The sequence below is a fragment of the Globicephala melas genome, chromosome 5 (genome assembly GCF_963455315.2).
Source record: "Globicephala melas chromosome 5, mGloMel1.2, whole genome shotgun sequence".
Lineage (NCBI taxonomy): Eukaryota > Metazoa > Chordata > Mammalia > Artiodactyla > Delphinidae > Globicephala > Globicephala melas.
This window is the reverse complement of record NC_083318.1, coordinates 71,171,337-71,189,627: the sequence shown is the minus strand read 5'-3', so window position 1 is coordinate 71,189,627 and position 18,291 is coordinate 71,171,337. Positions and strand designations below refer to the sequence as shown.

Sequence of the window (18,291 nt, the reverse complement as noted above, 5' to 3'; positions counted from 1 at the left end):
ACCAAGGAAGCCTCATGTGGACATTTTTAATTACTAGTAATATTTTATGCTTTAGATGTCTTCGTATCAAGATGTTATTAGCTAAATTGGATAATTCATTTCTGCCAAAGATTTTTCACTTCCTTTTTTAAGTAGTATTTTCCCTCTCTCAGAACTGCCAACTGTGAAACAATATGTATAATACAAGGTTGAAGTTTGATTTTGGTACCACAAGAAAGAAAAAAAGTCATTTTTATATGATTTTCAGTAGGCAGTAAAAAGAAAAGTTCTAAATTTTTAATTAGGCATTAATTCCTCTCCACATAGACGTCTGTCATATAAATCATTCCTAAATTATATTGGCAGAAATATACAAAACTAAAAGCAGAAGAATAACTCGAAAACATAGCCACCATATATAGGGGGAAAAGTTCACCCTATACAGCTCAGGAATCACTGAGAGCATCGTTTTAGCACAGCACTTATGCTTATTATTCGGGGCTTGGGTCATTAAGAAAAATCTGAAATTTATTTAGTATTTTAATATTTTTATGTCTAAAAAGTATGCGTCAAAAATTGTTTATCTCCAAGACTTAAAACATTTAAAGTTTTAGAGTCTTAAAGCCATATACTTCATTCATCTAGAAAGTTCACATATATATACAACCCCTTTGTTTACCCCAACTGCCAGATTACTGTATTAGACTTTCTCAACCAATAATATTTATAAAGCACTTATTGGGAAAAATGCAAAATACTCTGAGCTGGTAGCATTATTATATGTATAATATCTCATAAATTTAACCGTACAAATAATAACTTATTTTCTTTCGTTTTGTAACTCAGACCCTCTGTTAGGTACCTCAAAGTAAAAATGAATAATTTACAAGGAGTTTTTGTAGAAATAAGATTTTCATTGTCTACAGTGTACACTAAGTTTTTGTTCTTAGTTAAATATGTATTTGTCTATTATTTTTTGAAACCAGAGTCCTTATTGGAAGGAAGCCCTTAACATCTTAAAACTGGTGGTGTCTCGCTCAGCAAGCCTTGTCGTGCCCAACGATATCCCCAGGACCTACGGAGGAGATACAGGTTCTCCTGAAATATCCTTCACTAAAATTTTTAATAACGTCTCTAAGGAGTTGCCTGGGAAGACCTTAGATTTTCATTTTGATATATCTGAGGTAAGATGCTCAGAGATTGATAAAGGTGCTCTATTAGAAATTTTCATTTCTTCATTTATTCATTCTGTCATTCCACAAGTATTGATTGAGCTCATACTCAGCAGTAGATGCTGTGACAGGTGTCATGAAAATGGGGTGGGAGTGGGGAGAAGACTGCTCTCAGGGGAGAAGGCCTATAGCCTCTTGGGGAGATAGGCAAATAAACATTGTGATAAGTGCTTTGGCTGGAAGTAGGTTCGAAGTTCTATAGGAATATATAGCATGTACATCTAACCTGATCTGGGCTGAGTGTTGAGAGATAAGTAACCCTAGACAGGTATATATGGAAGTCTAGGGAGGGGGGAGTAATCCAAGAAAAAGCAGCATGTGTGAATGAAGGCTTGTAAGTGTGAGAAAGCGCGGCGCTCTGGAAACTTCCATCCAGTTACTGTGGCCTACCCTGAGCACGGAGTACAGAGGATGGAGGTATAGAGTAGGATGAGAGAGGAAGCTGAAGGCATAGGGAGCCGCGAGGTCACTGGCATCTTGTCTGACGAGATGGTTTTCTCTTGAAGCAGTAGGCGCTCTTAAAGGATTTTTAGCTGGAATAGGAAATATTAGGATTTGCATTTTAGGAAGATCGCTCTGGCAACAGGATAGAAAATGGACCAGGGAGGAGTGGGGTAGAAATTTTTAAGGAATCTCTTAGAGTAATTTGGGTAAAAGATAATGTTGGACTGTGTCCCTAGGCAACTGCAGAGGAAACAAAGAGGGAAGGGATGGTTTTCAAAAGTCTGAGGAAGTTTGATGGGAAGGAGAGGAGGTGCTAAGTAAGGAACAGACAAGGACATTTGCTGTGACAACTTGGTGAGTGTTGGTGCCTTTCAAAGGGGATGGAAATGCAGGGAGAACAGGTATTAGCAGGGAAGGAGGGCGTGATGAGCTCAGTCTCGGGTATACTGGCTCTGAAGAGACCAAAAAACATACTGACGGAGGTGCTGATTACCTAAAGAGATCTGAAGTTTTAGAGGAAAACTTGGGCGGAAGGAAAAAGTTTAAGGGTTTTCAGTGTCATATAGGTGGATGGTTGAAATCATGGAAGGAAAAATGAGGCTAAAATAAACTGAGATTTGAGAAGCCTTACATGTTAGGGCTAGACTGAGGCAGGGCCCCCCAGTCCGGAGGGACTGACTATGAACCCTGAACTGAACTGAACCCTGACTATGTTACATATTAATATCGATACAAATCTCATGCAAAGATTTTTTGACCCTTGCGGAGAGCATCAGTTTTGGGTTTTCTCCTCCAGAAACTCAGCCCACTCTTGTTGGCTTTGGTACCATCGAAATGGTCTTTCACAAGCCAAGGCAGGAATTTTTCAAGAGAAAAGTTATTGATCAAGTATTGGGGGGTGGGGGGAGTTGAGAAAGATAACAGCTGAAGATTTACTCATGTTTTAATTGATAAGGATTATATAGATTAAAAAATATTTTTGCAGTTTAGTCTTGGTCTTAGAATTTATCCAGAGCTTATAGGTTATTTTTTTAAGATAGAAAGTATGTTTACTGCCAATGTTTTGGTTTCTATCACCTGAGAATTTCTAACATGGAATACATAGAATGGGAATATGATAGAGAAACTGGGCTTTGCTGTTCTTCTGAGTCAGAAACTGATGGTGTCACAATTATTTTGTTGAGAACGGTGGTACGAATCCTCAGAACATTTTATCTATATCACATAGTTAATTTCAATTCGTTTCCTCAAAAAATTCCCAAGTACCTGCTCTGTGTGGGCACTGGAGATATACTAGAGGAGCAGTGATGAGTCACACTCAGTCCAGGGACTCCCGTATAGCAGGGGGAGAGAGGCACAGAAACAATCACCATCACCTGGTAAATGTCCAAGTACAATTACGCAGAGGTGGTGGTGGTATCAGCATAGGCCTCCTTGGAAGTCTGGAGGCAATGTTCAAAGTGATTAGGGGTTTGCTTGGCACATGTTCTATGCAAAGGAGGTGACATGTGCCAACACATAGGTCCACAAAGGCACCATATGCTTGGGGAGCAAGCTCAGCTCTGCTGGAGTGTGAAGTTCAGGAGGGAGTGGTGGAGGCTGAAGTTGGGGAGATAAGCAGGAACCAGATTATAAGGGGACTTGGGTGACATGCAAGTGAGCTTAAAATTATATTCAAATGCAAATTTGAGACACTTCACAAAGCCAAGTAAATACACATGTTTTGGATCATCCAACGTTTGGACTCATCATGGAATTTTACGGAAATAAATTTTGGAAATGTTACATATCAGATTTGCAGTAAGACATATGTAGATAGCTTTCTCTTTGAAGTTGTTACTTATCTTGAATATTTGCCAAAGCACCTTATTGAAGCACACAACATGCATCAAAAAAACACCAGAATATTAATAGACATTAAGTCTGAGTGGTGAGCTGACAGGTGATTTTTTTTTTTAATCATTTTCATATTTTCTGAGCTTTCAAAGAGGACCTATTTTATAATCATGGGGGGAAAGGTGAAGATGGTCGTTTTTAAAGAAAGCAGATCTGTATTTAAAGTAGGAATAAGTTCTCCAATAATCTCCTCAGAGACTGGTTCCCAATAAAGTGAAATCTTATGATTTAAAAAAATATATATATCATCATTACCTTTGATTTTTGTAGTATCTGCCTTACGCTAAGTAATCTTTCTCCTTATGCTGTTTTTTTTTGGCTGTTTATAAAAAATGTCATTATAGATACGCTATTAACCCATTTATGTTGAATTATTTGAGTCAAACACTGGCGTTTTATTTCTGTGTAGACACCAATTATTGGAAATAAATATGGTGATCAGCATAGCGCAACTGGAAGAAACGGGAAGCCGAAAGTGATTGCTGTGACGAGAAGCACTTCCTCAACTTCTTCTGGTTCTAATTCTAATGCCTTGGTGCCTGTTAGTTGGAAGAGGCCACAGTTATCACAGGTACATAAAAGAATAAGAACCTGCTGTATAAAAAATAAAAAAATAAAATTTTAAAACAAGATTTAAAAAAAGTTCATAGAATAGAAGAATCCATTTCATTCTACGTATGAGAACTTGAGAATTTGTCTTAGTTTATCAGGAATCGTAACGTTTGCATTTTCTTTCTCCTTAGCGAAGAACAAGAGAAAAGCTAATGAATGTGCTTTCTCTCTGTGGTCCAGAGTCTGGTCTTCCGAAGAATCCATCAGTGAGTAATCATGAAAACCTGTGTAAAGGTTTTAACAATCACGTTAGTCCATGAAGAAACGGAAATTATTGTGTCTCCTTGCTTGCCTTTTCTAACTTAACCTTACTTACAGTGTTGACTTAGAATGAAAAAACTATTACTTGCCTCTCTGACACTTGGCCGCTATGCTAATTAAGCATACTCCCAGTTAGACATTAGACCAAACTGAAGCTCTGAGCTCATTGACAGATGAGGCCTGCAATGGCTCTTAGGGCACTGATGTCCCATATTCAGAGTGACAAAGCTGATGGATGGCCTTTTTCTGTTCTGTTTTGTTTTGCTTTGTTTTTGGCTGGGGGTCAGGTTGTATTTTCTTCTAATGAGGATTTGGAAGTCGGGGACCAACAGACTAGCCTCATTTCTGCAACAGAGGACATAATTCAAGAGGAAGAAGTAGCTGTGGAAGATAACAGCAGTGAACAACAGTTTGGCGTTTTTAAGGATTTTGACTTTTTAGATGTTGAGTTGGAAGATGCAGAGGTAAGGATATGGGCTTTCTTTTATAATATTTATACAATAGTTAACAACTGCATGAAAATGAAGGATTTAACCACAGGATCTTTCCTGATTAAGGGCAGGGTAAAGTCAAAAGGTAAAAATCTAAACTGGGAACTAAACATGATTAGTACAGTTAGGCATAGCAGAATAAGTCTGAAATAAAAGGAACATCTAATTTTTCATCTTTATATTTTAAAATATAGAGTAAAAATGGATTTCTTCGAAAGTATTTTTTTTAATGAGGGTACGCTTAGACTTAAATGTTTGCATGAATTATACAAATTAATGTGCAGCAGAATAGTAAAAATTACATTTAAATATATCAGACATGGGGAATTCCCTGGCAGTCCAGTGGTTAGGATTCCACGCTTCCACTGCAGAGGGCACGGGTTCGATCTCTGGTTGGGGGACCAAGATCCTAAATGCCGAGCAGCGTGACCAAAAAAATTAAATTTAAAAAATAAAATAAGGGCTTCCCTGATGGCGCAGTGGTTGAGAGTCCGCCTGCCGATGCAGGGGACACGGGTTCGTGCCCTGGTCCAGGAGGATCCCACATGCCGCGGAGTGGCTGGGCCCGTGAGCCGTGGCCTCTGGGCCAGCGCGTCCGGAGCCTGTGCTCCGCAATGGGAGAGGCCACAACGGTGAGAGACCCACGTACCGCAAAAAGATAAAAATAAAATTAGTTATTTTTTAAAAAATTATCAGACAACTTTAAAGAGGGTGGCCCTGAAACTAAATTGACGACTAAGGCGCCTTTGGCTCCCTTCTGGAACACTTTCCTGTGGCTGAGATTCTGCCTATGACATTGATCATCACTTTCTTCTTTAGGTTGGAGCCAGCTCTCTCAAATGCCTCATTTCATTCAATACCAAGGACTTTGTCCTTGATATTGACTCCATTTAGAGAAAGTTGATAGTTGTGTCAGTTTAGATGCTTCCTAAATGGAAAATCCAACTCGGAAAGTAGATTCACGCTCCCAGAGCTGAGCCAGCCCAGAGTTAGAGCTTATTTTAGACAAGGCTCAGTGAGGTTTCCGGCTGTTTCTCTGCAATTCTGTAGGCTCTGCCCTTCTCTGCAAGTCAGCTTCACCTCAGACGACCTTGGTTATGTCCACACACAGCAGTGTTAAGAGGAAGCAGGGGTCACTTCCAGAAATGCTCTCATGAAAGTAAAGAAGTTACTCTCCGAATGCTTTTAGCACGCTTCTTGTCACATCTCATTGGCCCAAGTTGGGACATTTGCCAATTTCTAAACCAATCATTGTGGCAAAGAGAACAGGATTGCCCACTGCCCTGATTGTGTTAGGCAGTTCAGGGCCTATTCCTGTAGCTGATGTCAGTCAGTCCCCTAAACAACAGTCTCCTAAATCTGAAAAGTTTACATCAAACAGATCACAAAAATGTTCATTCTAAAATTGTTACAAATGTCTATCTTCAAGAGCCCCAAATGCCTTACTGTCAAGTATCCATACCGTGTCACTGATATATCTCTGTTCAAAGACATTAAAATCGCTCATATAACTTGCATGCATTCATCAACCCTCTTGAAGGGATGTTTCCTTTGGCTCATATAGGTGAGGTGGAGGAATAAAATGTAATGGCTTCTGCCACGTCACACCATTAGCTGTTGATAGGAAGCCAGTTTAGGGAGGTCCTCCTGTGTGCTTCGGCCCCCCAGACCCCCCACCCCTGCAGATATGAGGGTATGACCATGGCGCCTCAGAGATCAGCAGAAGCCCTTACCCTGGCTGAGGGGCGGCACAGGCTCCTATGTCCTAGTTCGCCATATTCCCAAAGACACCACTGGACAGGTTCACAGGAGCCCAAGAACAAGTATTATTCAGCGTCTCACAGGGCAGTGGCTTTTAAACTTTTTTTTTTTGAGCTGTGGCCATTGCTAGTACATTTTATATCACATCCAAGTGTATCTGTATGGACGCACCTTTAAAATAAAAATTTCAAGAATATGCATCCTTACTCTATGCTATGCACAGTGATATTTTCTATTCCTTTCATTTGTTTTTTGTTTTTTTTTAAAAAAAGAGCAGGTCACCAGCCTCTAAAATTGATGTCGCTCCCACAGTTTGAAAAACATGTTGTAGGAAATTGGACAGACTTGCACAATCAGGCAAGGACGTGTGGTGGGTTCAAGAGACCTGCTGCCCTACCTCACGGGCATGAGCCACTTATAAATTCTTCTGTAGTTACTTGCTTTTTTCAGCGCAGAATTTAGAATCTCTAAAGGCTGGCTCTTGACATTTTTGTAATGGTCAGTTTCTTTCTTTTTGTTTGTCTTTTTTTTTTTTTTTAAAGAACAATGCAAATACTTTCAGGTTCATCCAGTACTCTAAAATGTCCATAGTAATGAATATGACTTTTGAATAGAACCTTAGAAGGAATTAAAGATGCTTATTGTAGTTCTATCTTTCATTCAAGTCACAGTAATTTGGGGAGAGTGGTGCTAATTTATGCCTCATAATTAGGCCAAATCAAATGATAGAGCTTTTCTAAAACCTAAAGATAGTCTTGCTTCGAACATGGTAAAAGGAAGTACTTTGCTACAAAACAAACTTGACTGCTAATGAAACTTCTAAAATATTCCCCAACCTTGAAAGCCCACAGTGTGTATTCATTCATTCACCAGATATGTATCAAGGGCTGTTGCCATTATTATGTGTTCTGCTACATCACAATATTTGAAATGATATGTTCTAGGAAGGTGGCTTTCAAACTCTGACCTGCAGAGCCTTAGGGCTTGTAGGATACCTGAGAAATAGGGAAAGATCCGAGGACTCCTGGCCACCTTTTTCAACCGGAGCAGCCCTGGTTTTGTTCATCAGTTTTGCACAGTTGATTTCCGTCGTAAATTTCATTTGACATGAGTATTCCTCTGCTTTATTTAAAAAAAAAAAATCTGAAAACCTCTATTCTGGACAATCCCTCTTGAGTAAAGGAATACACATAAGTCATATTTTGCTAGCCAACACACTGTAATTTGTCATCAGGGCTTAAGAAAGAGGAGCGTAAGAGTTACATCCTTACAAAAGGAGGATCAGCTTGGAATAACAGAAACGTTAACTTATATAAATCCGTAAGTGGGGCGAAATTGAAATTTGTCTTATTTCCTGTTGACCTTTTGAGATATGTTTTGATAAATATGATCTTGATTTTAAACTACTTTGTAGCAAAAAATGACCATTGGGTGTAGCCAGAACCATGCTACAGTCTAAAATAATCGTGAACCTGTATGTTGTCAACTGAATGTGGGTATTTTAAGTCAGTTTTACATTGTATCCAGCATTAAATCTATGTAAATTTTGAAGATTTTCCTAAAGTTTGTGTTGCCAAAGTGTATCATAGAAATGTTGTTTTAAGTGTCTGTCTCTGACTTTTTCACAATATATTTTGCATAAAAAAGTAGTTTGAATCACATGTTGGCTTCCTGCACAAAGCTTAATCCAGAGCTTGAATCAGTCTTTGGGTTTGAGAAATCACAAAGAGTTTTCCCCAAAAGTGTAGCGTATATTTACATGTTTGTCTTCGTTCTTTCTAATTCTGTGTGTTTTCCTTTTTGCTAACCAGGAGCTGCAGGTAAGTTGCAGCCTGGTGTTGTGGATTGTTTATTTGTTGTCATCTGTGATGTATTTGTCTTCCTTGTGGTCTCATCTGTGTTTGTGTATTAGAATAGAAATGGCCTAGGTAGTAGATTTAGTTGGTCCCCAGTAATATAAGATAGAAAGTCAAGAGAATTCTTTAGTTAAAACAGGTCATTGACCAAATATTTTGATCCCTTTAAATATTATAAATATTGAATGATGTTTTAAAAGTTTCAAGAAATTGAAGGGCTGATTGAAACTCTGCTTATGATGATGCATTAAGTATTTCTCATCTTGGTGTATGTTTTCCCGCTGTATTACCTCTCCTATATTTATAAGCATGTATTTGAGGTCTTAGAAACGATGTCTTGCCTTTCCAGGGTGAAAGCATGGACAATTTCAACTGGGGAGTCCGCAGGCGCTCACTGGACAGTATCGACAAAGGGGACACACCATCCCTCCAGGAGTACCAGTGTTCCAGCAGCACCCCCAGCCTGAACCTGACAAACCAGGAGGATACGGACGAGTCCTCAGAAGAAGAAGCAGCACTCACAGCAAGCCAGATACTCTCACGCACGCAGATGGTACGCTGACCTTTTCGTACAGTGACAGCTGGCCTCCTTTCTCCTAACTTCCAACTTAGTAGTTACTGTTTCTCTATATTGTGATTTTCATTTCAGTGCGGGTGAAATGCACACACTGAAATGAAAATACAAAATTGTAGCCGCAGTGCAGTGTTCCATTATTCATGACAGAACTAACACACATTCGATACTGTGTGCCGCTTAGCCGCTGAGACGTATGTGCTATTGCTTCTCTCCTAGTAACAGTGAGTCGTGCTGGGCACTTTTAGAGGCCCTCGCCTCGAATGATACATGTTTTGGTATCGGTGTGAGCACCGGCACCGCTTAATTCTCCACCTGCTTTTCTTTCCTCGTCAGCGTGGAAAGATGGAGCACAGCTTTGCTCTCTTTGCAAGATCAAGTCAGTTATATGGAGGTTCTGACTTGTATTCCAAGGGCCAGATGGAAGATATTCAGAGAGAGATGAGAAAATGAAGGCTGCAGGAGTAGTCTGTCCGTTCAGAAATGTGGAGTGAGGGGAGCAGCGAGCACGAAGTGGTAGCTGGCTTGGAACTTGAAGGTGGCAGGACGAGGGGAGAGAAGGGGTGTGGATTAGCCACCGTGGCCCACGCGATGAGGAGTCAGCTAGTGCAGACCAGGCGGCAGCTACAGTTACAGCGCTCTTACATGAGGGCCCTTTCCATGCCTCTCTTTAATTGGGCCCATTTGCATCACACTCGGTCTGCTGGTAAAGCACTGGCAGTGCTGTTGAAAGGCCAGGCTGAGCTGGCTTTCGATAGCGAGCATGTACAGTTGTCAGCTTGTGGTTGGCTTCCTGTCACCCCTCCTGTTGTGGCATCTCACCGTTACCCCAATATGTCTTTCCAGTAACTTCCTATCACGTATTAAGTGATAAGGTGTTGCTGATAACAGTAGCAGCAGTTACCACTCGCTGAGTGTTTGAGATTCATCAGGCCCTGGGCAAGGTGTTTTACGTGGGTTAGTCACTATAACTCTCCCCACAACCACACAAGCTAAGTCTGGTTACAGCATTTCTGTAGATTAAGTGACTTGTCCCAGGACACACTGCTAGTAAGTGCATTTGAGCCAGGCGGTCTGCATGCTACCTAAGGGACAGTCTCCTCCTGGGACTGTGCGCGTTTAAAGGAACAGTGAGTTGCTGGTAGCAGCGACTCAATGAAGAAGGCCCAGGCTCTCCCTGGAGCCAGACTAGAGGCTCAGAGGCTGGCATCGTGCCACCAACCTGCTGTGTAATTGTGGTCGTTACCTACCCTCTCCCAGTAGTACCTGCAGTACCTGCCTCGTAGGAATTTCATGGGGAGGACATATAGTAAGTGCTTAACAAAGCTTAGCTCCCATGAGAGCCTCAGGGCAGAACTGACGGTCTCCTTAGAAGGCCGACCCTAGTCATAGCGGTAGTGAAATTAAAAAAGAATTTGAAGCTGATTCCTCCTCACAGGGAAAAAAAAATTAGTTTTTGCCTTTATCTATTCTGAATCATGAACTTGATTTTTCTTATGTTAAATATTGGCCGTTAAAAATGTATAACCCTGCATGGGCAGAAATTGAGACACAGATGTAGAGAACAAACGTATGGACACCAAGGGGGGGAAAGTGGCAGGAGGGGGGTGGTGGTGTGATGAATTGGGAGATTGGGATTGACATGTATACACTACTATGTATAAAATGGATTACCAGTAAGAACCTGCTGTATTTAAAAAAATTAAATTTTTTAAAAGAGAAAAAAGTGTATCTAAATATTAAATAAAATGTATACTTTTAAAAAATTCAAAAAATAAAATAAAATCATAATCACAGTACCATTTCACACCTAAAAAATAATTCCTTAAAAAAAATGTATAACCCTGCTTAAAAGAGGAAAACTTGTAATATTTTCTTAGAACATAAACCCACTGAGGCTGGCCTGCCATTACAACTTTATTGTCCTAATTCTTTACGTCTTACTGAAGATTTGTGGTATTGATTTTTGCTTAAATAAGTGAATGGCCAGTTCAGACTTATGTGCCTGCTTCCCAGTTAATGCTGCTTCTTGAGAATCCACTGAGCGTTTGGTGCCAAAGCCACGGGAGAGGTGAAAGCGCCCCCTTCACGAGTCCTTAGACCAACTGCAAGCACGAGACGTCACTGTAAAAATAAGAATTTTAGGTCAAGATTAACACAGTCACAAGGAGCTCTTTCACTTTGGTAGTTTTTATTAGGCAAAATTTAACCCTTGTTAACGGATACGTCATTTCTGCTGATGGGTTAGTTGCTTGCGTTCACAGCACCAATTCTGGCATAGACTGAAATGAGGGGAAAAAGTAATTTTAGGAAGTCAAAGAAGCTCTTTATAACTATGGCCCCAGAATGTCTTACAACACAGAATGTTTCTTGTGGCCTTTGTGACCGTCACTGACTCATAAATGAATTCCTTATCTTACTATCTCTCCTTGTAGTTAAACAATGATTCTGCTGCAGATGAAACCATGCCAGACCATCCTGATTTACTTCTTCAGTCTCAAGACTCCACGGGCAGCATCTCAACAGAAGAAGTGCTGCAAATCAGAGATGAGACCCCAAGTTTGGAAGCTTCTCTAGATAATGCTAACAGCCAGCTGCCTGAGGTGGGGAGACACGGGGGCTGGTGCATAGCCAATCTGGGCTCTTTTTAGCAATCCGTTATACCCCTTGCTTTTCTTTTGAAAGGGTTTTCATCTGATACGCTAATTAATTTGATTTGTTACCAGTATTTCTAACCTGTTGGTTAAGTGATATGGTCAGATCTGATGATTGAAAAAAAAAAAAAATTGATAGATTAAGGAAATGACCTACAGGTTAAAAATAACCCTGAGTGTTTTTAATGAGCATTTTGTGCTGCAGAATGTGATTAGGTTAATGTACAGGCGCTTCTCTGGGGATGGGAGCATCTTCTGTGGTGCTGTGCCTTCTTTGAAGGACCGCTTTTGTTTTTTCTTCTCTTTTTGCTTTGTATTTGGGTTTTTGTGATTGGTGCTATAATTGGGATGAAAACCTCAGGCCAGCTGTGTTAGCAGTTGGTTAAAATGAAACCTTTTAGAAAGATTTTGGAACTACCAGTATTATGTTTTTTGGAAAGGCCTGTGAGAAATAAGCCAGATTCCAAGCTAATGACTGACCAAAAATAAGTAAGTATTAGTTTTCTTAGTTTTTTTGTTTCTTTTTTTTTAAGATTATTACAGATATTTTTTAAACTCTAATTGCTATAGCTCTCTCATATATGCTGTTATGCCTTGGTATTAGGAAAATACTATATTTTTTTCAGTGTTAACCAAATTAATGTAGTTATTAGATCTAGACCAATCTAGTTGTTAGATCTTATTATCTGAGTCAGTTGAAATCTCATGTTCTTATTACACTGACAGTGTATTGTAGATCTTTACAGTAAGCAGATATATTCTGAAATGAAGGCATTTGGGGAGTTTTTTAAATGCTCACATTAGTACGGCTGAAGTTTAGGTAATTCAATTCAACAAATATTTATTGAGATTTACTAGATGCTGGGCATTCCATTAGGTGCTAGAAAGATGAATAAGACATTACCCTGTCCTCAGAGTGTCCACTGTCTATTAAGGGAGACAGAGATGGTTTAAAAAAAGGGCACTACATGCCAATATGAGAAACTCAGTAATAGACATGCTCAAAGCTTTGTGAAAACTCAAAGGACAACCGATCAGCTGTGCATTAAGGGTGATGGTGGCAAAGGATGGGCTTCGTGGCAGTTGAGACTTTGCAGGCAGAGGGGCATCATGCAGAAAGACACGGCCATGTGAAATAACATGGTATGTGCAGGCAGCAGCAGTAGGAGAGATAGACGAGTCTAAGACACGCTGGGTCCCACAGGCCGTGCTAAAGACACACTTTACCTTGAGATGATAGGAAGTCATGAATTTTCATTCTTCCCAGAGATGCCTGTTATGTGACAAGCCCCGTACCAGATACCGACTTGGGAATACGGGGCACACAGGCGGTCAGACATTTCAGCAATATTTATTTATTGAGCCCCTGCCGTGTGCTGGGCGCTGTCCTAGGCCCTGGGCATATAGCACCATGTGAAACAGGCCAAGGCTCCTGGTTTATGGAGCTTAATTCTAGTAGGAGAGACAAAATAAACAGGTAAAACAGATAAAACATAAATGATATATCTGAAGGTGATCATCTTACTCTTCATACTAAGAAAATCTGACTATAATGTGGACTTGGTAAGGGAGAGAGTTAGATAGGGTGGCATTTGAGGTGAAACAAGTAACGAGGAGCCAGCCCTTGAAGGTGTGGAGAAAGAATGTTCAGGGCCCAGGAAACGGGAGTGGAGAAGGCCCTGATGAGCTGACAGGCCGGCCCTTGGGGCTGGAGCACGTGTACCTGAGGGAGTGGAGTCGGGGAGGAACTCCCCGAGGAGGGGCCGGGCGCTCTCGAGGGCAAGCTTAGAGGCCACGCTTAGAGGCCACACAGCAGGCAACCGTCTCAGGGTTTTCAGCAGGAGGACATGATCTGCTTGTGTTTATTCTCTTCAATCTTGGCTTTTTCTGGGGCAAAGGGAAAGTTGGTTCCAGTACCTCTACCTGCCACATGGAGCTTGCAGTCTGTCATCAAGGAAGGTTAAAGTCCGATCAGTGTTTTAGTAAAGTCTCTGACCGAGCTGTGGAGGGAGGATTGGAGGGGGCTGAGATGAGGAGACAAACGAGGAGAATATCAGCAGGAGATCGGGGGTCCCGAAGCGACAGAGTGCGTGGGCAGGAAAGTGTCTGCGGGGGGAGCCGACAGGGTGCAGAGCTGCGCTTTAAGTAGACTGTGTTCCTTTCAGCGTTGGAAGGCTTGCTACATGAGCATTAGCTACTGGTTAATCTAATCTACTGTGTCTGGTGTGCCTCATAGCATGTTACTGGTCAACAGACATTCTCATTAGAAACAATGGAAGACAGCAGGCTGATCCTAGAAATACCTTTTTAACAAAAGCAGTATGGTTAAGTGGTCACGTGCTTTAATTTTGTGTAGTTAACAAACAGGGAAGTCTTTTATTTTTGGTAATTAAAATAGCTGTAATCATAGTTAGTGAGTAAACTACCTCCTGTAAATCATTCATATTTATTGGAAATGAATCAGAAATTCATATATATTTCCACACATATTGGAAATTGTGTTATTTCAGATGAGACATTCATTCATCCGACAATATCTAATGGGCCTACTTCCAAGGTACTATAAAGTTCCTGAGGATACTTCTTTTTAAATGAAGGAAAACCACTTTAATTTACTAGGTTTTTTTCCCTTTTACAGTAGTACAGTTCAGTATCACTGTAAACTTCGTGACACTGGCAGATGAGAATGAAGGAGATATTTTTGAATCATACTATTTCTTTTAGAAATAATTCTATTGACATTAAAATTAATCCCCAAAAGAATGGCTGTCCACAAGAGAATGATTCAAGTTTGTATCTGCTGGATATGATGACCTAACTTGTTTTTCCCTGGTGTGCCAAACAGTGTTAGATGACCCAAAATTGTGCCTTTAAAAAACGTAGGAAAGCACTAATATATTGAAATAAAACCAGAACTCTATTATATAGAGTTATAGATGAGTTACATATGCTATGCATATTGCTATAAAGCAGTTTCTCAAGAAGAGGAATACAGTTAATTATAGTAGATGAAACATTTTATGAACTAAAGAAAAAATCCTAGAAATGTTTGAATTTTTCCCCTTAAATTATGTTAATATCGGGAAGAAGAAACGTAATAGGCTAAAGCATTCCACCTCAAGACAGAAAATTTAGAGCCCAGTGTGTCCTTCCCTTCTCTATAATATATACAAATTACTCTAGAGGGGATTATGTCCTTGTGTTTATCAGAGAAACCTCCACAGAGGGATTTCTTCTAGTATCTATAATAGTTTAGATACCAATTCATGTGTGACAGAAATTATTCCTTATAGGAAATGAAACTTGGAATGGAAGTGTGCATGTGTGTGTGTGTGTGTGAGAGAGAGAGAGAGAGAGACAGACAGACAGACATTGTGTAATAAGGTAAAGTTCAAGAAAATTTGATTCTCACCATCTGTGTATAATAGTGGAATTCATTCCATTAACCAAAAAGCACTCTCTTCATGCATTCTAGGTGTTATTAGAAAATTTCAGCATATACTATATAATAATAATTTTAGGTAAAACATCGATTTTCAAATTATTATTCAAGAACAAATGACAACAAATTACAGGTGTACACTAATGAAAAGTGACGGCATTAAACTAAGAAGTTTGGTGGGTTATTTCAACATGATACGTAGAAGGAAAAATATCTTTCCAAATAACTAATGCTTACCCCTTTAATGGCCAGATCTTTAAGAAAAAAATTCAGATGGAAACCTTAAATAGAGTGTACTGAATATAAGCTATTGGAGCAATGAAGGAATGATTATACTATATTATTTATAAAGTACTATCCTGTGAAGACTCAAAGAGTTTGTGCTTTCCCTGCATAATTACCTCCAGACCAGTGTTCCCTTAGTACACTTTGTGTTTTCCTGCCATGTTTCTTCTGTGCCTTCGATATCTTCTAAGTCCTTTCCCCTGAGACACCGTCTATCTTAGCTTGGGCTGCTATAACAAAATACTGTCACCAGGGGTGCTCATCAACAATAAAATGTATTTCTCACAGTTCTGGAGGCCAGGAAGTCCAGGATCAAGGTGCCAGCCATTCGTTGTCTGGTGAGGGCTCTCTTCCTGGGAGCTCTTCTTGTTGTGTTCTCACATGGTGGGAAAAGAACAAGCCAGCTCTCTGTCCTCTTTTAAGGGTCCTAATCCCATTCATGAGGGTTCTACCCTCATGACCTAATCACCTCCCAAAGGCCCCTACCTCTAATACCATCCCATTGGGAGTTAGGGTTTCAACATAGGAATTTTGAGGGGACAGAAACTTTTGGTCCATAGCATTACTCCTACCCCATCTTTGTCAAAGCCCACCGTATGTCGTTTCCTCCAGAGAGACTAGTCTTCATTGCCTCAACCAGATGTGATCTTTCCCTTTGAGTACCAGTAGTCCTCTGTATATCACTTATATTTACCTTACATGTACCATACTCTACCGTATATTATCGTCATTTGTACATTAGCCTAACCCCATTATTAGTTTGCACACTAATTGTAGTTATTAATTTATCCCAGAGCACCCAGCCCAGAAGCTGGTCAAAATCCTTCATTTTATACATGAATTTTACGGATGAGGTCTGAGGTCAGGGGCTCTGGATTTCACTTACTTTTCATAATTTGGAAGGAAAATTCTATTTTTATCCATGAAAAAGAGATAAGGAACTACTGTAGAACTAAGTAGTAACCTTAGGTCTAAGTACTGAAAGAAGTTCATCTTTATTCCTAAAGCTGTGAGACTATTTTAGTGCTTACTTTCAAACTGATTGAACTAATGTGCTGATATGGTGCTGATATGACATGATATACACCCCGGAAGTATTTTTCTTTTTCAGTAGTGGTAGTTCATTTATTCAGCCAGTACCTGTTGAACTTTTACTCCACGCCAGGCACATGGCAACATCATTTCAGTAATGTTACAATGGATAGGAAGGAAATACCACTGTATACTTTATTTTTAAAATTTTTTATTTTTAATTAATTAATTTATTTTTGGCTGCGTTGGGTCTTTGTTGCTGCGCACAGGCTTTCTCCAGTTGCGGCGAGCGGGGGCTACTCTTCGTTGCAGTGCGTGGGCTTCCCATTGCAGTGGCTTCTCTTGTTGCAGAGCACGGGCTCCAGGCGTGTGGGCTTCAGTAGTTGTGGCTCGCAGGCTCAGTACTTGTGGAGCAAGGGCTTAGTTGCCCCGTGGCATGTGGGATCTTAGTTCCCCGACCAGGGCTCAAACCCATGTCCCCTGCATCTGCAGGCGGATTCTAAACCACTGTACCACCAGGGAAGTCCACACTGTATACTTTATAACACACATTTCCATTATCATTTCCCCCATTGACAAATGTTTATAGTTCATTTAATTCTCAAAAGTACAACAGTCTAAAATTTCCCAGTGTTCTCTGAACTCTAACTCATTGACGAAGCAGCCTCAGAACTCAAACCTAAATGAGTTACTGTGGTCTTATCACCTGAAAGCAAATCTTACATCTCTGGTGTTCGGCTCACTTAAACCAGTCAGGTGGCCCTCCCTGTTTTCGTTCAGCAGCCTCCTGATTGGTCAGGACCTGTTCTTGATTCACGGTAGCCCCATAGGACCAGTGGGTTAACCATTTTGAATTACCTCCCCTTCTTATATCCACGATTCACTGGATATAAGGTTCAAGCATAATGAAAGAAATGACATTTCAAATAAGAGAGAATTGATAGTAATAATACAAAGTTATACTTATGTGGAATTAGAATATGTATGAGAGAAGGTGTTATATATATATAAGGATATATTTCTAAGTAAACACCTAAATCCTAGTAGGAGAAAAAAGATCTCCATGATGTTTCTAAGTGGCAATAGGTGATACATTTTAATTTCAAAATATTTTAAAGCTGGAAATATTTTTAAAAATCAATTTTATATGATCAGAGTCCAAAAATTCCAAAACTTAAACTGTGTAAATGAAGACTGCCTAGTAAAATAGATGTAGGTCGGTGGCAATAGTCATTTATTCTGTGTTGGTAAAATTCTCTTTAATGTTTTTCAAGGCCATAAAAAACATAATTGTTTTACAGGATACAAGCTCAGTATTAAAGGAGGAACAAGTTCTTACAGCCTTTGAAGATGAAGGGTCGTATATTATTCAAGAACAGCAGGATTCTCTCGTGTGTCAAGGGATTCTTGATTTAGAGGAAACTGACATGCCAGAGCCTTCGGCTCCGGAGAGCTACCCCGGGTCAGTCTGTGAAGAAGATGTCACCTTAGCTCTGAAAGAACTGGATGAACGATGTGAAGAAGAGGAAGCGGATTTCTCTGGGCTGTCTAGGTGAGAATACAGTATCACAGACACGATAATGAGATGATATTTTCTCTCCTATCGCCTCCCAAATATGACCCTCTGTTCTAGTAAACGAACTTTCATTCCTGTGTGTGTTTCCAAGGTAAAATGAGTTACCTCATTTTTACGATGGGTTTATTTTCTATTATTGACATTCACTTAAAGAAAAACAAGTAGGCCATTCTCAGAACATAGTGAATAGCATTCT

The 18,291-nt window shown here is 40.0% G+C and overlaps 1 protein-coding gene across 1 annotated transcript in view; it reads left to right on the top strand.

Moving 5' to 3' along the window:
• Window positions 1–18,291, top strand: part of FRYL (FRY like transcription coactivator) — a 234,344-nt gene that overhangs the window by 198,073 nt on the left and 17,980 nt on the right. Inside the window, exons 50-56 of the mRNA XM_030880492.3 lie at window positions 966–1,163; window positions 3,961–4,122; window positions 4,295–4,369; window positions 4,712–4,888; window positions 8,882–9,085; window positions 11,542–11,709; window positions 17,821–18,071. Of these exons, the coding sequence (XP_030736352.1) occupies window positions 966–1,163; window positions 3,961–4,122; window positions 4,295–4,369; window positions 4,712–4,888; window positions 8,882–9,085; window positions 11,542–11,709; window positions 17,821–18,071 (1,235 nt within the window). The remainder of the gene's footprint in view (window positions 1–965; window positions 1,164–3,960; window positions 4,123–4,294; window positions 4,370–4,711; window positions 4,889–8,881; window positions 9,086–11,541; window positions 11,710–17,820; window positions 18,072–18,291) is intronic.